General features: G+C 55.4%; 8 protein-coding genes across 8 annotated transcripts; 3 read left to right on the forward strand and 5 right to left on the reverse strand.

The window, feature by feature from the left end:
* The first annotated feature begins 337 nt into the window (after nt 1-337).
* On the forward strand, nt 338-2852 carry IE81DRAFT_307763 (glycoside hydrolase). The gene is made up of 5 exons (XM_025512357.1): nt 338-1374; nt 1442-1583; nt 1687-2006; nt 2075-2169; nt 2251-2852. The coding sequence occupies exons 1-5, from the start codon at nt 583-585 to the stop codon at nt 2759-2761; spliced, it is 1860 nt and encodes a 619-aa protein (XP_025373431.1). The 5' UTR covers nt 338-582; the 3' UTR covers nt 2762-2852.
* Nucleotides 2617-6042, reverse strand: IE81DRAFT_319160 (GroES-like protein). Its single transcript, XM_025512639.1, has 11 exons — nt 5641-6042; nt 5467-5476; nt 5053-5356; nt 4848-4860; nt 4637-4764; nt 4287-4554; nt 4175-4179; nt 4014-4096; nt 3842-3917; nt 3413-3733; nt 2617-3318 (listed from the first exon to the last, which is right to left on the reverse strand). The coding sequence occupies exons 1-11, from the start codon at nt 5807-5809 to the stop codon at nt 2998-3000; spliced, it is 1698 nt and encodes a 565-aa protein (XP_025373432.1). The 5' UTR covers nt 5810-6042; the 3' UTR covers nt 2617-2997.
* An 822-nt stretch (nt 6043-6864) lies between these two features.
* On the forward strand, nt 6865-7525 carry IE81DRAFT_343895 (hypothetical protein; the record flags this gene model as incomplete). The annotated part of the gene is made up of 3 exons (XM_025515756.1): nt 6865-6946; nt 7124-7239; nt 7421-7525. The coding sequence occupies 3 exons, from the start codon at nt 6865-6867 to the stop codon at nt 7523-7525; spliced, it is 303 nt and encodes a 100-aa protein (XP_025373433.1).
* Nucleotides 7526-7992: 467 nt separating this feature from the next.
* Nucleotides 7993-9805, reverse strand: IE81DRAFT_2613 (hypothetical protein). The gene is made up of 3 exons (XM_025511396.1): nt 8798-9805; nt 8604-8731; nt 7993-8538 (listed from the first exon to the last, which is right to left on the reverse strand). Exons 1-3 carry the CDS (start codon nt 9614-9616, stop codon nt 8043-8045), a joined length of 1443 nt encoding a protein of 480 aa, XP_025373434.1. The 5' UTR covers nt 9617-9805; the 3' UTR covers nt 7993-8042.
* Nucleotides 9806-10794: 989 nt separating this feature from the next.
* IE81DRAFT_2611 (MED14-domain-containing protein) lies at nt 10795-12133 on the reverse strand. Its single transcript, XM_025511395.1, has 6 exons — nt 11915-12133; nt 11753-11844; nt 11464-11675; nt 11255-11389; nt 10943-11173; nt 10795-10876 (listed from the first exon to the last, which is right to left on the reverse strand). The coding sequence occupies exons 1-6, from the start codon at nt 11924-11926 to the stop codon at nt 10851-10853; spliced, it is 708 nt and encodes a 235-aa protein (XP_025373435.1). The 5' UTR covers nt 11927-12133; the 3' UTR covers nt 10795-10850.
* IE81DRAFT_2606 (hypothetical protein) lies at nt 12134-13046 on the reverse strand. Its single transcript, XM_025511394.1, has one exon. It carries the CDS (start codon nt 12893-12895, stop codon nt 12341-12343), a length of 555 nt encoding a protein of 184 aa, XP_025373436.1. The 5' UTR covers nt 12896-13046; the 3' UTR covers nt 12134-12340.
* A 593-nt stretch (nt 13047-13639) lies between these two features.
* On the forward strand, nt 13640-15408 carry IE81DRAFT_363275 (NAD(P)-binding protein; the record flags this gene model as incomplete). Its single annotated transcript, XM_025516758.1, has 6 exons — nt 13640-14068; nt 14153-14334; nt 14426-14484; nt 14570-14718; nt 14809-14918; nt 15014-15408. The coding sequence occupies exons 1-6, from the start codon at nt 13938-13940 to the stop codon at nt 15406-15408; spliced, it is 1026 nt and encodes a 341-aa protein (XP_025373437.1). The 5' UTR covers nt 13640-13937.
* A 181-nt stretch (nt 15409-15589) lies between these two features.
* IE81DRAFT_2695 (hypothetical protein) lies at nt 15590-20052 on the reverse strand. The gene is made up of 2 exons (XM_025511407.1): nt 19140-20052; nt 15590-19069 (listed from the first exon to the last, which is right to left on the reverse strand). The coding sequence occupies exons 1-2, from the start codon at nt 19922-19924 to the stop codon at nt 15772-15774; spliced, it is 4083 nt and encodes a 1360-aa protein (XP_025373438.1). The 5' UTR covers nt 19925-20052; the 3' UTR covers nt 15590-15771.
* Between the last annotated feature and the right edge of the window lie 960 nt (nt 20053-21012).

The following is a 21012-nucleotide window of genomic DNA, read 5'->3' on the forward strand; positions in this document are numbered from 1 at the left end:
CCTGACTTTTGTCTGGCACTGGCCTGCCAAGACCAGCTCAACGACTGCATTGTTTTGGTGTTCTGCTGCCGTTGTAGTCGGCTCGAATCCTTTCTGGGTTTGGCGTAGACTGATGTGTTGCGGGGAAAGAGTTACCCCTAGCGGAGTGCACCCGCAAAATCATACGTTCAGCGCAGCCCGAACGAGGTGATGCTGCGATGGTGAGTGGAGCAGAGTCTTGACCGAGCGACCACCGAGCGGGGCCCCGCACGAGACGCCGTATACCCACCGCGCAAGTTCCGCCTCTCGCGCTCTGCCCGCATCTGTTCAGAAGGACAATCACAAAAGACGGTTGTGCCTGTCCATTGCTGTCGCGCTTCTGTCGCTGATATGTAGCTAGCTGTGCGAAATGAGCAAAGGGGCAGGATGGTCGATGTGAATTGACACGTGCGATGTGCTTCAAAGGCCAGCGCGGCATGCAGCTTTGGTTGACTTATGACCACATCCATCTCCCAAAAGTGAACAAGCGACTTGGAAGGGGTGCGTGCGAACGGAAGCGTCCATCGCAGCAAATTGCTCAGAAGCTCAAGGAGTACGTACGAGATGGCTCTCTTACCTGCGCAGAAGCCAGAATGGTGGAAGTCGGCGGTGGTCTATCAGATCTACCCATCCTCCTTTAGCGACTCGAATGGTGACGGGGTCGGAGATCTGCGCGGCATCATCGAGAAGTTGCCTTACATCAAGTCTTTGGGAGCGGATGTGATCTGGCTCTGTCCGCATTGGGCATCTCCTGGAGTAGATAATGGCTACGATGTATCCAGCTACGAAGCCATCAATCCGCAATTCGGAACGATGCAGGACAATGAGGATCTGCTAAGGGCGGCGCACGAACAGGGCTTGAAGGTCATGTTTGACCTCGTCGTCAACCACACCTCCGATCAACACGAGTGGTTCCAAGCTTCGCGTTCATCGCGTGATGACGACAGGTCCGATTGGTTCATCTGGAGAGACGCTATCGTGGACCCCAAAGATGGCAGCAGAAGAGAACCCAACAACTGGGCGAGCGTGTGGGGAGGCTCGGCTTGGACTTGGGACGAGAAGAGGGGGCAATACTTTTTCCACATCTTCTCTCCTCAACAGCCGGACCTGAATTGGGAATCGGAAACGTTGAGGAACGAAGTCTACGAAATGGCAAAGAGGTGGAAAGCGCGCGGCGTGGACGGGTGGAGACTGGATGCCATCAACTTCATCAGCAAGCCACAGCACTTGGACGCGAGCGGCAAGAGGTTGCAAGGCGATTTCCCCGATGCTCCCATCGTCGATTCGCAGGCAAAATATCAGGACGCGACGAAGCTCTACGTGCATGGACCCAAAGTTCATCAGTGCCTTAAAGAGGTGCGTTTTGCCCTTCGCAGCTACGGGTGTAGCACATCCTGACCTTGATGCCCACGCGAGCACACAGCTTTACAAAGAAGCTCTGGGACCAGATACGATGACCGTTGGCGAAGCGTGGGGCACAACGCCTGAGCAGAGTATCGCATACACGGCTTGGGAGACTCGACAAGATCGAGAGCTTCAGATGGTCTTTAGCACCGAGCACGTAGGTGCGTAGAAAGTGCCGACATCTCTTTCGATCAATTCAAGTCGCTCCTTCTTTCGCACCGTTGGGTTGTCTCTCACATCCGAATACGCCTTTTTACCCTACAGACCTGTACGGTGGCCTGTCGCCAGCACCACACACAGCTCCAGACCACTCCAAGATGCGACAAACCATCGCCACTTGGCAATCTTCTCTCATTTCACACGGATCCTGGCTCTCAACTTTCGTCTCGAACCACGATCTTCCACGAGCCATTCCCAACTTCCTGGGTCCACAAGCAGAGAGGCCAGAGTGGAGAGTCAAAGCTGCTAAGCTCTTGGCCCTGTTTCAGGCTAGTCAGAGCGGCACATTGTTTGTCTACCAGGGCGAAGAGTTGGGAATGACGAATGTTCCACACGAATGGGACATTGAACAATATCGCGATCTCGTGGGTGTCTTGCTAGGGTGTGTATCCCGCAGAGTGCTATACTAACATTGCCACTGTGCGCTGTACAGCTGTCGCTGGACTTTTACAAGAATGAACTCGCCGCACGGCGCGCGAAGTTGGGCGACCCCAGCGCCAAGGTGGACATGAGCGATGTCATGGGAGGGTGAGCGATGCGTTATCGGGAAAACAACGAGCTCGTCACTCTTAACAATCCTCCTTTTCTCATGCTCCATCTCATGCGCAGCATTCGGCGCAAAGCGCGCGACAATTCGCGCACACCATTTCCTTGGAATGGCTCGCTTCCCACAGGTGGCTTTTCGCCCGCCAATAGTCAGACAAGACCCTGGATGCCTCTCAATCCAGACTTTGCAGAAGGCCAGGGCAACATCAATGCGGCTTCGCAGTCCAGCGACCCGAACTCCGTCCTCAACTTTTGGAAACGAGCTTTGGCTCTACGCAAAGCCAATCCCGTGCTCGTGTATGGCACCTTCAAGATGCACGAGGTAGAGCACATCCTGCCACAAGACGCTTCGGAGGAGAACAAGAGCAGGGCGCACAAGAGCGTCTATGCGTACGAGAGGGTGCTCGGCGACAAAAAAGCTCTCTATCTGGGCAATTGGGGTTTCGAGGAGGTGAAATTGGATTTGACGCGCGTCGAGGTTGATCAAACTCAGGAGGCAGCGCTAGCTACCCAGAATGCCTCTGGTCATCTGCTAGGTCCCCTCGAAGCAAGACTCTACCTCTTCGAAGCGTAATTCATATTGAAGGTGTTCTCGACTCAAGCGGGCAGCGCAGATCTCATCAGGCCACGTAGACCTGCAGTATGATGGCCGCGAATTCGATCATGTTTCCGAAGCGTGCACAGAGACGGGTCTGGCATGCCCACGCTCCGTAGCCGTCTTTCACAACGCAGCGATGAGGCGCGTGAGACTTACGACAAGAAGCAGTGAGGAGAGTGGTAGCCGTAATATGAAGGGACTGTTCAGCGTGATCATGGCTGTCTGGCTTCCCAGCCTTCCAATGCAAGTTGCCCTCGGGTGTCGAGCGACTTTGCACCGAATTTTGCTTCCCAAGCTACGATGCCTCCTTGGAGCACAGCCACTCTCTGCGCCGTCTGCTCGTCCGTCAATCCCAATTTGTCCTGCAGCGCATCGGCGTACCATCCGGCCGAGCGCACGCCCCTGCTCGTTGGCGACGAGCAGGCTTTGCAGTGGAACACGACCAGTGGGACAGAGGAGAGGTGCAAGAGGAGGGATGGCAGCGAGAGCGGTAAAGTCTGAGCTGGCAGGTTGATAGCGGTGGGGATCAAGGACTGTGAAGGAAGACCGCCGAGTAGTATGCAGTCAGCTGAGTGCCGACTCGATACGAACACAGACGACTTCAGGTGTCACATTCGCTGCACTCACCTCGCAGTCGGATCTTCTTACGTCAATGACCAGCGCCTTTTGAGCTGCGTGTCCATGAGCCGTTTCCTGCTTTTGCAACATGTCTTTGAGCTCCTCAGCTGTCACAGTACGCAAAGGATGCTCGCTTCGCGCTCTGGGAGGGGCATAAGCTTGGAGCCAATCGGATCGTTGAACAGGGTGTTCCGGCGACTCCTTTGCTGCTGACGTTCCGGCAGCTGCAGACGATGCTGCTACGCTTTGGTCTGTACGAGCCGTGGCCGCAGTGGCAGCTTCAGCAGATCCGGCTGACGGGCTGCTGAAGGTGAACACAGTCTTAAGGCACTGGATCCGCGAACAGGGGTGGGTTAGATTTTGCGGCAAGTCACATTGAATGGAGACATGACCAATGCGGGCTGAAAATGGATAGCATTTGAACTGCATGACACGTACCTTTTGCTGCTCAAACAGCTCATACCACTTTGGAGCCTCCTCGATCGACACTGTATTCTCCACAAAGGACTCGAAGCTAGATGGCTCGAAAGAGAGCAAGAAATTCATGAGTCGGAAAAGGCATTCCCAAGCAATACAGAAGGGCCTCGCGCTAGGTATCTGCGGCACTCACAGATCAGCATTCTTCTTCAGCAGCTCGAGAGCTTCCGGAAAAATGGCGCGGACTGAACAACGTCCGAATTGGAAGCGAATATTCTGACGTCCACAAGACCAGACAGAGCGTCTTCAGCTTACGGGTGAAGCTTGCCCAGCTTCACGGCAAGGCCGACTCACTTTGTCTGACGTTGGAAGGCAGCACAAGCACGTGAGAAAAGGCGAGTTCAAGGACCTGAGTATGCGAACTCCAGGTGACGCTATTGAGCGCATCACTTGTGACTACACTCACTATACAGATCCAGTCCCTTCAACTTCAACTCGTGGGTGTGCAGACCGCAACTGCTGATCACTCCAAAGTTTCTGACCAGCCCAATGGCCAGATCCAGCGCAGAGGGGTTGCCGACCACTTCCAGCACCACGTCTGCGCCTCTGCCACCCGTCGCTTGCTTGATGCGACTCGTCACGTCGGGATCGGAAGAGTGGAGGTGCAGAGGTGTGGCTCCGTGCTTAGCTGCTTGGTCTAGCCGAGCAGGCACGCTATCGATCGCGTAGACGTGCTGCGAAGCGACGCGACGAGAGCAGTGTCAGGGCGTGGTCGAGCGAACGCGACGATCGAGTCACGAGTTGCATATGACGCACGTCGAAGAAATGCTTGGCTGCTGTGACGGCGCACAAGCCTACTGGTCCGCAACCGATCACCACGGCAGTCGTATCCTTGCGCTCCGCCTCTCCGAGCATTTTGGCTGCATTTTGAGCGACAAAGAAGCCTGCAAGAACAAGGCAAAGCGTGTCAGTCTTGAACGGTATGGGTCGTCGATTGAGTGAGGGTCTGATCTTTGCTCGCGCTCACCGGTGGGAAAGATCTGATGTGTCGATATGCGTGACGATGCTCGAAAGGGGTTCAGCCCGCGCTTGAAATATGCCGTCTCACAGCAATCTAGTCGCGCCATATACGTGCCATGCCGTCGAGACATGTGATGCACGCGCTATAGACGCTGCAGTCACGAGTGCAATTAAAGCTTTAATTGTGCGCGACCACTGTGACTCAGACTCACATCGGCCATGAGGATGAGCACCTGTTCGCTCACACCAGCAGGAGCAGGAAACAGCGTAGTGTCCGCCAATGGGATCCTAGCGTACTCAGCCTGAACGCCTTCCATCGCATTGCTTCCATACACTCTGCTCTTGACGCATCTCGCCGTCTGCTTTCTCTCGCAGAAAAAGCAGGATCCGCAATTGATTGTAAAAGGCGACACCACCTTTTGACCGATTTTGAAATTCTGTATGGACGAGCCTACAGAGTGAACTACACCTGTCAGCTCGTGTCCTAGCACAAAGTCGTACTTGGCCACGGGCTGACTGCGATCAAAGAGCGGGAGGAAGGGCGCGCGGCCACACGAATGTCAGTCAGCCTTTGACCTGATGCTTGCCAAGGCAAAGCTGACGACATGCTCATTGGCTCCACTCACTGGCCCCTGTCTGGAGGATCAAGGCAGCGCAAGGCAGCGTCATGGGCCAAGACGCGCATGCAAAGATTACGCTCGAGTCAGCCGAGTATCAAACGCACGTTTGCACCTTTGCCTTGGCTGGCTGGCTGGCTGGCAGGCAATCCAGGCTCACGCGAAGCCTTGCTCGAAACTCACAAATGTGCAGATCGCTACCGCAAAGCGCAGCAGCTTCCACCTTGACCACCACCTCTTCAGCTTCTGGCACCGGGATCGGTCTGTCCTCCACAACCACCTGGTATGGGGCCTTGATGACGAGGGCCCTCATCGTGCCTGCTGAGGGAGGTGCAGCTGCACCTTGAGACATTTGCCTGTTCTGCATAAATCCTTCCAGCACGTTGTGTTTGGTCCGTTGTGTTGCAATTAAGCAGAACTCCAATAATCGCCTCTAACAGATCAATGTCTCACTCGAGATGATGATGTACGAGCAGAGCAACGTCCACCAGGTAGGCGAGCGGCTGAGCTGATCTGGCACGAGGATGCATGAACGCCTGATCCTGACCCGACCCTCTGCGAGTCACGAATTTTGAATGTCGTGTGTGCCCCACAAATTGCAGCCAGCCAGCCAGCCAGCCAGCCATTCAATTAACATTCAGACTCACGACTACACGACTGCACCACTGTGACTTCCGGCAATTCCGGCAGGCCTTTTCCCCGCATCCGCAGCCGCGTCGTGCGGTCTGCCTGATTGACGCGCTCGAGCCATCTCAATGGGCGTCACGTGAAGCTTTGAGTGGCTGATTAATCAACATCACGCCACGCGACTAGCCAATTGATCTAATATAAAGTTGTGATGATCCGAGTAAGGACTACTGGTAAATGCAGATCTGAATCGTTGTGCACTTGACTTTCATCAAAAGACGTGAGCTTTTTGAATATTGAAATCTCGAATCTCAAATGAGGATTTCTTGCTTGCTTAACCCTTCATTTGATTGTGATTGTCTCTCGCTCTTGACTCCACATTTACGTGTGCATCGGAAGAGATATGCGCGAGCGAGAGTCGTGAGTATAGAGAGAGAATCTTGAATGCTGACCGACCCATGCGTCGATCCTGGAGCGCGGCTGCGTTTCAGCTATAGCTGCTGTTCGATCTTCGTACTCCATCACATCCTTCCCTCAATCACTAATCCAGACTCTGATCGAGCATCATCGCGCAATCCCCATTCGTCTGCTAGCTCAAGCCTCTTGGCGGCCGCAAAAAGAAAACGCTGATCGATTGCACATCAAGGCACATCACCCGCTCCAAAGGTGGTCTTGACTTTTTTTCCCGTCCCAATTCAATTCATCTCGCCAAAGGGCATCACGGACACTTTTCTCACTGCTGCCAGCTTCAAGAGGCTCAAGGAGAGGCAAAGAAGCAAGATGTCGGCTGGGAAACCTTCGCTTGTGAGAGCATTTGTTGGCGGTGCTGTGATTGTAGCGGCAGGATGGGGAATCATGGCAGGTGAGTATGGTGTGGCTGGGGAAGGTAGCTCCTTACAAGTTCGATGGCGTGGAAGCCCATCGATCCATCTGCATCACGCTCATCCACTGCAAATCACCAATCTAATCGATCGCTCTATTCTCCTTTTTTCGATGCGCTGCCTCTACCTCGCCTCACTACCCACGACTAATTGAGTAGCGACTACGCCAAACGAGCAGCAATTCTACGACAAACTCTCTCCGGAGCTCAAGGCTCGCGTAGATGCTCAACGAAACGCAGCCAGGCGAAAAGCAGCTTATGCCGAACAAGCGCACGTAAGTAGACAGCGCACAGCTCAAAAAAAGGGGGGGGGGCACATGTCAATGAAGCGTCGCTAGCAGATCGAAAAAGTGCAAGTCGCATCCGGTAGCTCTAGCTCCCAAAGTCCCATCGTCGTGGACAGCTCATCTTATCCGCTCGAAATTGACCGCGCCTACTTTCCCTGTTCAACTTTAGAGAGCGCAAGATCAAGACGATTCACCTGTACAGTGGCAGACGGGCAAGGAGGCTCGCGATTCCACGCCTCCACCTACCGGAGCGTTCGGTAGACCTCCTAGGTAGGGCATGAACGGACATCAAGCTGAGACCGGGGCAAGCGGGATAGTGAGGCAATTGCCAGTGCGGGAAGTCAAACGTTGGGTTGTTGGTATGACACGAGAGCATCGTCAAGGGTTCCATTCAATCAATGACTTGAGCCCGCCACCGCCAGCAGCAATGACGGCCAATATCTCATCGCCAAGGGATTGCGAAGTTGTCTCGGAGTGGTGCAGCCAAACGCAGATCATTCTGGTAGCTGCGCTAGGCCAGCTCAGTCCGGAGGAGCGCGTTAGACCTTCGCCACACTCACGAACTTCCTTATGGCTCGACGCTCAGCTTGCAACTTTTGATTCGTCGCTGCATCAGAGGGAGAGAGAGAGACAGCGAGAAGGATTGATGATGATACAGTGCGAGGGCGTAATCGGCGTAGGGACCCCATAGGTTGAGGGCTTTGATTTCGAAGAGATGAGGCAACGCCCCCGCACATCTTGCGACACTTGTAAAGTGGGTGGCGCTAATCGGATTTAGACGGGGTGCCAAGCTACTCGCCGAGTTCGCTCGCGATGCGCTGCTTGATCTTTTCGATGACGGCAGACAACAATGGTCCAACAAGGTGGTCCGCAGCGTCGCAGACAAGGCCAGATTCCAAATCGATGACGGCTGGGTCGGACGTGTGCCGTATCGTCGGCTTTGCAAATCTGACCTTTGGATCCGCTGTCGAGCCCTGTTGCTCGGCTTCAGCTGCTTCTGTAGTGCGCTTGCGTTGTCTGAATTCCCGCATCACTGCTTGAAGTATCTCAGAGAAGCTTGGAATTGGCGTCGAGACTGCGCCGTCCAGTAGCGCCGCACTGTGGGAAGCACCATTTGATCGACGTCTTGCGAACGAGCTTTGGTCCTGCGGCTTTTCAATAGAGGAATTCTCCAGAGATTCCGACCCTGATTCGTGACCTTGCAGCTCCGTCGAAGGTTCTAATGGTGTTGCCCCATCGAGGATCAGCACTTTTGAACCCCGCAGCAATCGTACGTCGAGAACGAAACTGCGAACGTGAATGGCAAAGCAATCAGCTAAGTGTGTGATTCGGAGAGTAACGTGGCTACTGACCTATCGATGAATGTCAAGCGTAGCCATGTAGCGGAACGTACGTCGGGCTCAGGCGCCAGCACGTCCTCAAGACATTGATCCATTATCGGAGCCACCACTCGTAGGTACGGCAGCGTGTCATGTAGAAGCTGTTAGGGGCGCGGTGCAGTCAGCATCAAGCTTAAAACTTCGCGAGATAAAGGCGTTTGACTCACCTGTAAAAAGCTCGGCCAGAAAGTTGGCGCACCATCGAAACGTCCATTGAGCATGCGGCTAAGCGAGTCGATGATCACCTCGTGTGGGTTCGGCTGAGAAGTGCCTGCGCTCGAGGCGAGTTGGAGTCTGTAGGAGCTTCCCCGTGGTGTTTGGGGGTCGTCCTGTAGGCTTACCGACGCTGTAAGGCCACCTTCGTATGTAAATACTACTTCCTGGAGATCAAATGATCGCACCTCGAGACCGTCAAGCTTGTCGGCCCTGCTAGCGCTAGCAACCTCTCGAGCCAGCGACATGATCCTTGATACTCGGTCCCATGCATCGAGAAAGAGCGCCACGCAGCCATCGATGCTTCGCGTAGAGAAGGTAAGCGCTGACTGCTGGCTTTCGAGCTCGAGCACATCGCCGGTCGCCTCGTTGAGCACCAACTTGCGGCTGCTCGTGCTAAGTGACCGTCGGAGTCGTACTGTGAACTTGACGGAGCAACTTAATAGATCGCTCCAGTCTCGTAGCTCGATGGAGACATTGCGCCTGACCAGGCTTGAGGAAGCGCCCAGGAGACTGTCTGCCCGAACACACAAGCTCGGAACCATGCTGGTGTGCGCTGAATCTTTGGCGACCTCTGACCGTGTCGAACGCAGGGCGGCCGCGCTTGCTGGAGGCAACGAGATTTCGCTCGCTGAGCGCACATGCACAAAGGGCAAGCCACGCACGCGCAGCTGCTGCTCAATCTGATGGTAGCAGACGAGTGCAACGCTGTAGTGGTGCAAGAGAGAAAGCTCTTCCAGAGAAAGTTCCGAGCTGAAATTGCGCCGACTCATGTCAGCTGGTTCACAAAAATTGAAAAGATGGCAGCCCTTCGGACGAGCTCACCTTGGTTGCCCACCAGTCTCGACTTCTTCTCGTTTTCTCTTGCCCAACGCACCGCCCTTGGCGAGCCGATCGCGATCCAGCCACTCCACCGAGTGAACACCCAGCACCGTATTGAAGCCATCTAAGAACGCAGTGGTGCACATCAACCCTACTTTGACGGAATCGTCGCCTATCCGCAGCACGACGTAGTAATTTGGACATTGGGCCAAGGGAACGAACAACAATGACGTTTCAGGACCAAGTCTAGTATACTCAGTGCTTCGAATCGGCAGTCGTCGTGTGCAATGAAGCCCCAGAAATGATGCTTTCTGTTCAAATCCTTCCAAAATGGCGAGGGCCCTTTGTTGCTGCAAAATCTCGACCAGTAAAGTCGGATCATCATTCAGCTGCGTGGAAGCTTCTTTAAGTCGGTTAAATATGCCGTCATTTGATGGCGTCGAGGCGACAATTTCAGTCGACGCAGCAGTAGAGTGTTCAAGCTGTATCCGACCCGACATGGTGTCGATGCGCAAGACAACCAGCAGCCTCGGATGCAGCGGCAGACGAAGCAGATGGCACGAGCGCCCCCCTTCGTCACTGACTGTGGACGAACATGCGGGTGATTCGACAGCGGCGCGCAGCGAGCTTGCTGATAGCCTTGCACGCAGCTCTGCAACAGCCGCCGCCGCGTGCAAAGAGACCGCGTGGCGAAGGAGCTTCTCGATATCGAGGTCGAGGGCGTTCTGACCATGATAGAGATGTTCATCAGCATGTGTGTCGAACCGCACCAGCGTCTCGATACTTACTACGACAAGCTGCGTGTCTTCCACGTGTTTTCGGAGTGCAGAATCAAGCGCCCACTCAACCACCAGGTCTTGCTGTTTCAGCTTCTGTCCTGGTACCGCTTCAATTGCCGAAAGATCCTTGCAAAGGGCCCTGTCAAGCGCCACAAGCTTTGCAGGTCTGCGCGAGCGGTCCACAGCCCTAATCTTGATACTGGTTCCAGCAAGCGGATCAAGCACCGGCTTCGCAGCTTTAGCGGAACCCCTGCTTGCCGTGCCTGCACGTTCCGATCGGTTCTTGCGCCAGTAAGATACCGTCAAGGTTCTCGGGTCGCCAGCTTTAAGAATGGGCTCGAAGCCTGCAGAGATCGTTGGAGCCCAGCCCACTCGAGCTAGTTCAACCGATTGATAGTGCAGAATGTCAAGCTGATACTCCAGCGCTTGGCTCTCTGCTCATCGAAGGCATCAGATTCAGCCAGGAGGCGTCAATCTCGGGCTGAATAGACAACTCACGAAGGAAGTTATACGCCCTGACAAGCGGGGCATCCCGTCTCTGGCACTCGTCACGCTGCTCGGCTGGCGCTGGATGGGTCACCTCGAGCTGTTCAGCATCTCTACCTCCTGCGGCGGCGACGGCGGCTCCATCCTTTTCCGAAGCGAGAGCGACAGATCGGGGGGCGAGCTCAAAGTCTGCTTGCGAGATCAAAATTGTACGAGCCCGCTTTCTCGGCCGTCTTGGGAATACTGGAGGTGTATCACAGAGCAGCAAAGCTCGTCAGCATCTGGCATGAGCGTTTCGAGCGTAGGCCTAAGTGCAGCACTCACAGTTTGCGCCCGCACCAGTGATGCGAAAATCGAATTTAGCGGAGAGGATGAACCAGCGATCCTCTGGTGAATTTCCAGACAGCGTCATGGAAGCAGTGAAGAGTTTGGCCACCTCGAAAGTCACTCGACCATCCTCTGCGGGGAGAGAGTCATGGTGGAACTACTTGTCAGCCTTAGGATAAATGCGCAGGAAAGACGATATCACCCACCGATGGAGTAGGAAGTGAGCGGTGCAGGTACAACTTCGGATAATGTCAGCCTTGTTCTCAGGGCAGCGTCCATGTCCGAGATGACGTCCAAAGCTTGGCGATCTGTAAGCTCCCGAGGCGGGACGATGTAGTCTTTGATGTGTGAAGGCAGCCTTTGATATTGCCCGGTCCCGAGAATATCTGTGGCGGAGACAAGATCCGCTTTGCGAAGGCTACACGAGGCGAATCATGAAGCAGATTCAGCAGCTGCGGACATCTGCATCCAAGTGTGCATCCTCCATCAACTGACCGAGCTCCGGGTAATTCGCTCTGCATCTTTCGAAGAGCATCAGTAGCATCATTTGCTTGTATCGTATGAGCTCGCAAGAGCCCCACGAGGTTCTAAGTATGAGGAAGGAGACGCCCGAGCATGAGACATATCCGTGCTCAGCAGGTCAGGATGCGAACTCACTCTGGCCATCATTAAATCCGGTGCAGCTCGACTCCACCGAACAAGGACGAGTAGCTTGACAAGCTGCCTTCTGACATCCAAAGCGGTGTCGAAAATCTTGCTTTTGCGTTCCGAAGAGGACAGTGATGGGAGACTGTAAAGCACCGGTGGAATTGTCCACGTCAGCGCCGAACATCGCTCTCGTGCCAAATCCCGTCTGCGCTTTACACAAGCTTGCGACTACTCCTTTTGCTCGTACCGATTTTGGAGTCAGATTCACAGAGCAGCATTGCTCAAGTGACCCTATCCACCACCCTAGCTGACGGCCGACTCGAGAATACCCTGGCGAAACCATGAAAGCATCTCCACGCTTTTCCGACTCGACCTCCTGCATCTCTATGTGCATCTCTCGCGCAGGTCTGCTGAGGCTCTCCAACAACCGCGAACTCACGTCTCCGCCAAATTGCCAAAGCTTTCGAACCCATAATTCGCCAGTCTAGCGACGATGGCACCCAGCGGAACGAGGCCATCTGTCTCTTCGAGTAGCTCTTGCTGCAGAGCTTCGACGCTCACGCCAGGCTGCTCCCTCAACCTCGCCTTCTTTCGCGCTCTCTCGCTCCGTAGCAGGTGCTGGCCGAATTGGGTCGGATGATCCTTGCTGAGGACATGAAGATCGGTGCTCTCCTCGGAAGCGCCCAGAGGCACCGCACTTGTGCTCGCTTCCGGGCTGGCCAGCTCTCTCTGCTCCGCTGAGCCTCCCTGCGGCGCGTACGAGGCAGCTTCGCGATCCTGAACGCTACCATTCCTGATATACGTGCGGTCATCCTGCCGAGGAGGAGCATGTGCTCCAGTACCTGCCATTGGCCGCGCAAGAGCCGTCTGCATATCCGGAGGTGGGTATGGCAATCCGGGCTTGATGGGCTGTCCAGCAGATCGAGGCGCGGAAGAGCCATAGGATTTCGTACCGGGGGCGAGATCCCCCATCGACCTTGCGCCATTCATGGCGAAGACAGCTAAGCCCACAAGGCCGGCTACAAAGATGGCTCTCCGCACCCAACTGCCAGCTCTCTATCTGTCAAAGGGCGAAGGTACCTGCGCTAGTGTGACAGCGTCGAGCCAAAGATCGCTCCCTGCGCTTCCCTCCGCCCGATAGCTTGACCGCCCACGATCTTTTGCAGCCCTGTTCGGCAATGCATGCAATGGGAGCAGAAGCAGAGAAGAGGAGCTGCTAAGAGTTTCGAAGGTGTCCAAGGGGAGTCGGAGATGATGGCGTTCGGCGTCTAGCACCTGGTTGAAGCTGCTTCACTAGCTTGTCTTGGCCTTGCACATGCGCTCTTGTCGAGCTTCCAAGGTTGGCAGACCTCGCAAGCGAGGTGACCAATGATCCTCGTGTCGAGTCAATGTTGTGTTTTCGGGGTGGAACCGGAGCAGTGGCTCGAGTCCGCTAAAGATAGATTTCCGGGCAATTGTCCTGCATGCAATGACGCTTGCAATGACAAAGAGCAACGAATGCTGATCGTTGAAGTTGAGACCTGGTTGATCGTGGTGTCCGCGCTTGGCAAGTGACAGGCACAGGGACGACGTCCTCGCCTGCGTTAGATGTACAAAAGATTCGAGAGCATCGCCAAGCTCTGTCTGCGCTAAAAGCGATGGCAGGTCGAGAGTATATAGCAGGAATCGATTCAGGTTGATCGATGCGCGCTCACACGCTGCTTCCACACGCCCGTCATGCACATCCCATTGATTCGTCGATCGATGATGCGCGCGCTAAGCCGCGAGCCCTTCGACGATGAACACCACGTGACCTCTGCGATTCGCCGGAGCATCACGTGAATCAGCCGGGCCGGGTGCTGACCGGTGCGGGGGAGACCCAATGTGAATCGAGGGCCCACGGCCGGCAGGGATGCCTTTAACGTCGGGAAGCCACATCGCTCTCCACTCGACCAATCGACCATGTTCCACCGGCGAGTACTCTAGCATCTACGATCGTGAGAGAACCCTTTGACCAAGATCCGAACTGCATCATCCAAACAGCGCATACAAGATGAAGGCCTACATCATGGACGAGGACATCAAGGATCTGTCCGAGCTTCCCTCTAAGCTGCGGGCTGATGCCGAAGCTCCAGAGGTGGATGCTGATGGCACGGCAGTGCTTGTCGACGTCTATGCTGCTTCGTGAGTTCTCAAGCGGCGCGTGTGGATGCGGCGTGATTGGGTGCATACAAGCTGACGTTTTGGGATCTGGCGTCTGCGCCACAGCTTGAACCTCTTCGACCAACTCCAAGTTCGCGGCAAATACCAGATGAAGAAGCCTTTTCCCTACATTCCAGGTGCAGAGATTGCAGGAGTCATTGCCAAGAATTCGCCGATTCCTGAAGGCTGCAATTGGGTTGCTGGAAAGACCAGAGTCTTTGGATCGGCCAATGGATCGTACGCGGAGCGTGAGTAGGTCGCCCTTTCGGTCCTGTCCGACTTGCTTTCCTTTTGGCAGCTCCACTAAATCGATCAAGCTGGATACCTATGTTCTCGCAGAGGTCGAGGCAGAAATTTCGCAGCTTCAAGAAATTCCTGATGGCATGACGTTCGAAGAGGTGAGTGCGGCCAGGCGGCCCCAATATCCTTTCACTTCTAGGCACTTCGAATGCACGTTGAGGCACGTTGCTTTTCTCTGGTTAGGCTTCAGGACTCTACGTCACATGGCCAACTTCGTACGCTGCGCTACATTTCAGGGCAAAGGTTCAGCCAGGTGAATGGGTGTTAGTGCATGCTGGCGCAGGCGGAGTTGGCCTTTGCGCAATACAAATCGCCAAGGCGATGGGTGCTAAGTGAGTTCGGATCATGCTAGCGTAACAGCGAGACTAGAGCCGGTCATTGCTCACCCAACACTCTATTTAACTCCATTTTGAATCTGGCAGAGTGATTGCAACGGCAGGAAGTGAGGAGAAGCTCAAAGTCTGCACCGAAATTGGCGGAGCGGACCATGCTGTCAATTACCGAGACAAGGAGTGGCAGAACAAGGTCAAAGGTGCGATTTGAAAGCAGGAGACACGCTAGAGCTGAGAGCTAAAATCGCTGCTGAGCCTATGCATGCCCTCTTGATTCGCTTCCGACCAACTGCAGAGATCACCGATTCGCACGGAGTGGATGTGGTATACGACCCTGTGGGCATGATCCTTCCATCTTTGAAGGTGATCGCGTGGAATGGCCGGCTTGTCGTAATTGGCTTCGCAGCAGGCGACATCGAAAAGGTTCCCATGAACTTACCTCTGCTGAAGCAATGCTCCATCATGGGGCTCTTCTGGGGTCGAATGACCGTGGAACAACCAGAACTGGTCCCCGAGACCTGGAATGGCATTTTGGAGCTATTGAAGAGCAAAAAAGCAAAAGCCGTCGTCTACTCGCACATCTACGAGGGCCTGGAGAGCTTGACCCAAGCTTTGCAGGACCTAATGGCACGAAAGACTTGGGGCAAAGCCGTGGTCAGGGTAAGAAAGGACGGCAAAGAGAAGCTCTGAATGGTCGCATCCGATCATACAAGATATGACGAAAGCAAGACCTTCGAACGAGCGGGGCACCACCCAGTGGATCATGCACGCATGCCTCTTAACGAGTCATTGATTTCGTCTATTGCTTGAGACCGAGGCGAGGTTCTGACAGGATCTCTTGGCGAAATGTGGGTATATGACCAGATACAGATGCTGCTGCAAGACATGCTATCGTTCCGTGTCTGTTTGTGCTGGTGTACAAAGTAGATGTCATGCGATGTGCTGAGAGGGTGAAACGAATGTATGATAGTTGGTGTAGGGAATGAAATGGAGCAGAGGAAGATGCAGAGTTGAGGCGCGTCCCCGTTCCATCGAATGCATGACGTGAAGCATTCAAGGATTGTCCAGCAGCGAGCGCAAGCTGGCTATCCTGCTTTCGACGCCTTTCAAGTCCGACTCAAGCTCGGCGTGCCTTTGAGACATGGTTGAGATCAGTGTCACTTCGCTCGAGGCGCGTCTTGAGCCGACGTTGCCCTGATTGAGCAACGATGACTTGACGGGTCGAAGGGAAACTTGAGAGGCGCGCTTGTCGAGTTCTGAAGGACGTTTGGCGAATTGAATCTCGGCCGAGCTCTGTCGACTGCGGCTCTTAGGAGGTCTTGAGCTGGACGCTCTTGTGGCACTCTTCGCACACTGCTCCTCCGCCGACACTTGCCTCGTGCGACTCCTGGGAGGCTGATTCTCGTCTGTCTGAGTCGACAGGATCGAGCTGGAATGACGGCCTAGGAGCTGGTGATGCAAAGGACGCCGAGGGAGTTGTGTTTGTTCAGCTTGACGGATTTTGAGCAACGCGGGCGCGTTCGAAGATCTGGGATTGGGGGGCCGCATAGGTTGCATGGACGCTCTACGTTGAGCCTTTGCATCAGAAGCAGGACGAAGACTTTGGTCATGCGTCACCGCAGTAGGTGCGAGGCTTGGCATACTAGGGCTGCTGCCAGGCATCGCAGTGCCAGACGCTGTAGGCACCATCAACTTGGGGGGCAGAGGCTGGCCTAACTCCAAGCTGTCATCTACGTCATCTGGCGACCTCCGTTGCCGAAATTCTGCTAGCATCTGGCTACTGTCTCGTCGGCGCATGAGGTGGGGTCTGTCTCGTTCGCGCAGCTCTGAACACCTCGGGTCTAGAATGCTGCTTCGTCTAGTACCGATCACGGGCGGCTGCATTGCGCCAAGAAGAGGTGCGCTTCGGAGCGGCGCATCCTGCACAGAACGCACAGAATGCACCGACGCAAGACTGCAACTGCTCCCAGCCCTTTCTCTGGCGCTGATGGGCAATTGACCTCGCTCGAGAGAGGCCGAATGCGCGGGAGCTGCCGATCTTAGCGGTCCACTGATGGGTGCCGAAGTTGGGTCGATATTGAGGTTGGACAAGTTTGCAGTCAGCAGCGGACTCGAGCAGCGCGAGTCTTTCGTGGGCGTGGTTCTCTCTTGTGCTTGCAACAAGACCTGGCGAGCGCTCCGACGCTTCTGAAGCCTTGCTTGATTTTGTGCTGGGATTCCGAGCGAAGCGGAGGTGTTGACGGCCGCATCACGCAGCTCAATGGGAAGCACACGCAACGGGTCGATGCCAGGCATCTCGTTCTTCTGCTGCTGTTTCCCACCTTGTGCGAGCACGGGAGAGTCCGGCTCGGAGTCGGAGAAGGTAGCAGACCTCGAGTCGTTGGTCTGTGCTCTGATTTGCGCTACTTTTGACAGCAGCGTATCCAAAGCACTGCGCGTTGGTCTCGGAACCTTGTAGCCATCCTGATCCACTTCAGATGCCTGCGAAGCTCGAACGGATGGACCGCAGGCCGTGGCCTCGCTCGCGCTAGTAGTGGAGCGCGTTCTTGCTACGCGACGCGACGCAGGAACGATTTCACCTCGGCTGCTTCGCTTGCCGGGTTGGAGGACACTGAAAGATCTCTTGGGACGCTGCAGACCCTCATCTAGGGTAGCCGCTCGTTTGGGCTTTCTGGCGCTACCAGCAGCCAACCACATTTCATTCCAAGCCTCCTGCTCGCTCATGTTGCGGCGCGCGTTGCTACCTCCTGAAGTCTGCGACTCGGTCCCGTGCGCATCGACGCCTGGCGTCCTCATCACGAAGTAGCTGCCTGACCCGGTTCGATGAGCCACTGTGCTAGGTCTGAAAGCAGATGCAATCGGGAAGGGGTACGGGGAGGCGGACGGTGCTGCCGAAGGTGTGCCAGAGAGTAGATGATCATTGTGACCGTGTTGCGCGTGCGCCTCTTGCTGAAATCTACTGCCAAAGCTGGGCATTGAAGTTTTCCGCATGGGTGTCACGAAGGCGCCTGGTGCGTTCGACGGCAGCAAGTGTCCGTACTTCGCTACGCTCGCGACTCGTGAAGCTGTCTCGAGGGCATGGCGGTGAAGTGAACGCTGTCCGTGCGGCTGCCACGGCGTAGATGCAAGATGCCCCTCAGACTTCTTGTCGTGTCGCAAATATGGCGTGGAAGTGGACTGACTGCTTGAAGCTGGCTTCGATTCCCTGGTGGGTTCTGGCGGCGAGCTCAATACTTCGAGCTGATCCGAGATCCGTACCCGAGTCTGACGACGCATTTCGCCAAGCATCTCTTCGTCTCCTTTGTGTATGGCCTCCGCCGAGGCGAAAGCGTTGTTCTCTGGCAGCATTGATAGACCAACAAAATACATGTCTACGTCTGACCACGCAGCATCCGCACGCGTGTCGCGCTGGCTTATACGTCTTGCTAGAGCGGCAGAGGCCGGAGATGCCGCGACAGCGGTCTGAGACTCGTTGACGCTAGTATCGTCCTCTGTAGGCCAGCTGCCCTCAGCAGCTTTCTCCCATGCGTCTGCTGCGCTCGAAGAGCCACATTCTACAGAATCAAGATGCGGAATGTGATGCATGCCAGCAAAGTGCTGACTCACGTTGAAGCTGCTGACCGTTGGCGACATCAAGCTCTCCGACTGCACGTGACGGTCAGGACCGCGAGGGCTGTGGATCACAGAAACGGCTTGATCGCCAGATTCGTTCTCCGCCGCAAGCTTGGGTGTGAACGGTGAGGGGTGCGAGTACGGCTTTGACCAGTCTGTACCTTTGAATGCAGGATGCTGCTTGACTTCTTCTGAGCTGTTTCGCCCTAATCTCTCGCTGTCCAGTGCTACTAGACCTCGCATGAGGCTCTGGAGCTCGGATCCGCGGGGTAGGCTCTCATCCAATCTGAAGTGTTGGTGGAAGTTGAGCTTCTGCTCCACGACTTGGGCAGGCGTCCCGACAAAAGGCAGGTAGCGGTACGTCATCTCGTACAATACCAAGCCGATGCCCCACCAATCGATGCTCGGACCATAGTCTCCCTCCGCAGATGGAAACGCAGTGTCTGAGACAACGTCATGCCGCACAGATGCAGGACTCTGCCAATCATAGGATGGCGAGCCGAAAGAGTCTTCCGCTCTCCGTGCCGCCTCGGCCAGCTCAGCTGCTTCGGCCCTTTGAAGTCGTAGATGAAGCAGCTCAGGGGCCAAGTAATCTGATGTGCCAGTGATGGCGTTGTGAGATCGGCGAACTAGTCGCTTCCTGGTGGGACCGTAGGAAGAGAAGGGGGCCGCAACACCAAAGTCACAGAGCTTCAGGTGACCTGAATCTGCGATCAGCCAATTTGCAGGCTTGATATCGCTGTACAGAGTGGAACAATATCCTGAAGATCAGCTGCGAGCGCTTCGCGTGAGTGTGACTGGTTGCTTACCGGTGCATGAAACCTTCCGAATGGAGCCAGCTGACGGCAGCGACCATGTCTCTGCCCCAAGCCAGGGTGTGATGCTCGTGTATGCGTCCCTTTTCATCCGACATTTCGTTCAAGCACTTTGCTTCTCCAGCGCTGCTGAGCAACATGTCCAGATCTCCCGCTGCAAAGTACTCCATCGCGATGAAGACGTCCGATCGACTGCACCATGCGGCATGTATGCGAGGCGTTGGTAGCTCGCCCTCGAATTCGGACGATGACGACCCTGCATAGGTGCGAGCGAGGCTGAGGATGTGGCGCTCCAGAGAAGGAGAGAGGTTGGAAGTGCCGAAAGATGCGACCACTGTCCTCTTGACTGCAGATTTGACCACGTATAGCTTCCTGTCGAATCGCGATCGCGTTACCTCGCAGAAGCCGCCACCACCTCGACTCAAGCTCCTTGCCAGAGCGGTCTCGCTGGCAAAATTCCTCTCTTGAATGGTCGTCGCTGCGAGCTCCTTCAAGAGAGGCATCGCTCTTCTACGTACCACATTAGTGTCTGAGGCAGCACCGGCGCTAGTCCCCTCCACTGGCCAGTACGCTGCCAACGCGAGATCCAAATCCTCAGAGGGGTCATCGGGCGAGGGGACGGCAAGCTGCTTGCCCTCGGCTCGGAGCGCGCGTCGAAGGCATCGTACCACATCCAAGATTGGGGCACTTGCTAGCAGCTCCTCTACCCTAGATCGTCTCTCGCCCCAGCTTGCGGGTTGGGAGCTCTTTGAGCCAAGTGCTGGAGGATCGAGTGTCATTCCGAAGCGGATTGAGTCAGGATCAACCCATCCATTTCACGCAAATCCCAGAGGCCGCGAGGAGGCGCAAAAGAAGTCACACCTAGTACTGTGTCCGTAGTATGCGCATACGCCGAGCGCCGTCTCTTGCGTGGTGATGGAAGATTTGCAGGTGTTGCCGAAAGCCGCTCGTGATGGAACGAAGGCGTTAGTGGAGCAAGACGAGACTACGAGGATGACATGTGTTGAGGATCTCAGAAGGAAATTGTTGATGGTGAATGAGGAGAACGTCGGTGAAGTTGAGCCTTGATACTGGGATTGACAAGTGCTGGCCTTCAAAGCGAGAGGAAGCCTACCGAGGGTGGACCGCCAAGCATGAGCAAGCAAGCCACGGGCGTTGTGTAGTTCGAGTCGAGTTCGGCGAGCATGTTGATCGACATCTACGTTTCCCGCTCCTCAGCTCGTTACGCGCATGCAGGGCGGTGCATGGTGATGCATCACGCACGCATGCAGCAGCAAGACCAACGCCCACGCCCGTCACGTGATTTGTGTGGAGGTAAGCGCGCGCGCCGTGCTCATGCATCAGCACGTTGTGCTAGGCAGCGGTCGCGGATAGCGTAGACTCAGCAGCAGGCACCACTCATTCGCTCAAGGCGGTATAGGCATATGTGCGGCAGATGTAGGCAAGCAGGCGTCAAAGCAGCAGCGGAGCACGCATGCACGGGGCAGCGGAATCACTTGGACCGCACAGTGACTGGTCGTTTGCCCCACACCCGGCCGGGGTTGAATAGGCCAGTCACCTCCATGCAGCAGCAGCGAGCGTGACTTACCCACGAGAGCATGTATGTGATGCCCGTCGCGACTGTTCATCTACTCTGGAACAGTCTGATGGGTGGTGTACTTTGGAACACTATACTAGTCAAGAGTGGTAGTCTGAGCAGGCAGTGCAGTGGTGTGCGTGGGAGCTATGTCCAGCGCAGCTTCGAGAGAATGAGGCGCAGAGACAGTCGTGAGTGCACGAGCCCCTTTGCAACCATGCAGCACCGGCTCCATACAGTAGCGAGTGTATGCTACTCGCTACTGCAAGTAGCTCGCGTTGCAGCAGCGAT

The sequence above is a fragment of the Ceraceosorus guamensis genome (assembly GCF_003144195.1).
Source record: "Ceraceosorus guamensis strain MCA 4658 unplaced genomic scaffold IE81scaffold_1, whole genome shotgun sequence".
Classification (NCBI taxonomy): domain Eukaryota; kingdom Fungi; phylum Basidiomycota; class Exobasidiomycetes; order Ceraceosorales; family Ceraceosoraceae; genus Ceraceosorus; species Ceraceosorus guamensis.

Bases quoted from the DNA above. Each gene is read 5' to 3' on its own strand.
- IE81DRAFT_2611 (XM_025511395.1), bottom strand. The intron at 11,676-11,752 runs GTCAGTTGATGG...CGCCTCGTGTAG, and splicing joins AGCGAATTACCCGGAGCTCG to CCTTCGCAAAGCGGATCTTG. The intron at 11,390-11,463 runs GTGGGTGATATC...CTCTCCCCGCAG, and splicing joins GCTCACTTCCTACTCCATCG to AGGATGGTCGAGTGACTTTC.
- IE81DRAFT_319160 (XM_025512639.1), bottom strand. From the start codon at position 5,809: ATGTCTCAAGGTGCAGCTGCACCTCCCTCAGCAGGCACGATGAGGGCC. The intron at 4,555-4,636 runs GTGCGTCATATG...GTCGCTTCGCAG, and splicing joins CAGCCAAGCATTTCTTCGAC to CACGTCTACGCGATCGATAG. The intron at 3,918-4,013 runs GTGAGTGCCGCA...CGAGCCATCTAG, and splicing joins CTGAAGAAGAATGCTGATCT to CTTCGAGTCCTTTGTGGAGA.
- IE81DRAFT_2606 (XM_025511394.1), bottom strand. From the start codon at position 12,895: ATGAATGGCGCAAGGTCGATGGGGGATCTCGCCCCCGGTACGAAATCC.
- IE81DRAFT_2613 (XM_025511396.1), bottom strand. From the start codon at position 9,616: ATGAGTCGGCGCAATTTCAGCTCGGAACTTTCTCTGGAAGAGCTTTCT. The intron at 8,732-8,797 runs GTGAGTCAAACG...CGCCCCTAACAG, and splicing joins TCTGGCCGAGCTTTTTACAG to CTTCTACATGACACGCTGCC. The intron at 8,539-8,603 runs GTCAGTAGCCAC...TCACGTTCGCAG, and splicing joins CGCTTGACATTCATCGATAG to TTTCGTTCTCGACGTACGAT.
- IE81DRAFT_2695 (XM_025511407.1), bottom strand. From the start codon at position 19,924: ATGACACTCGATCCTCCAGCACTTGGCTCAAAGAGCTCCCAACCCGCA. The intron at 19,070-19,139 runs GTAAGCAACCAG...CACTCTGTACAG, and splicing joins TCGGAAGGTTTCATGCACCG to CGATATCAAGCCTGCAAATT.
- IE81DRAFT_307763 (XM_025512357.1), top strand. From the start codon at position 583: ATGGCTCTCTTACCTGCGCAGAAGCCAGAATGGTGGAAGTCGGCGGTG. The intron at 1,584-1,686 runs GTGCGTAGAAAG...TTTACCCTACAG, and splicing joins CTTTAGCACCGAGCACGTAG to ACCTGTACGGTGGCCTGTCG. The intron at 2,007-2,074 runs GTGGGTGTCTTG...TGCGCTGTACAG, and splicing joins TTGAACAATATCGCGATCTC to CTGTCGCTGGACTTTTACAA.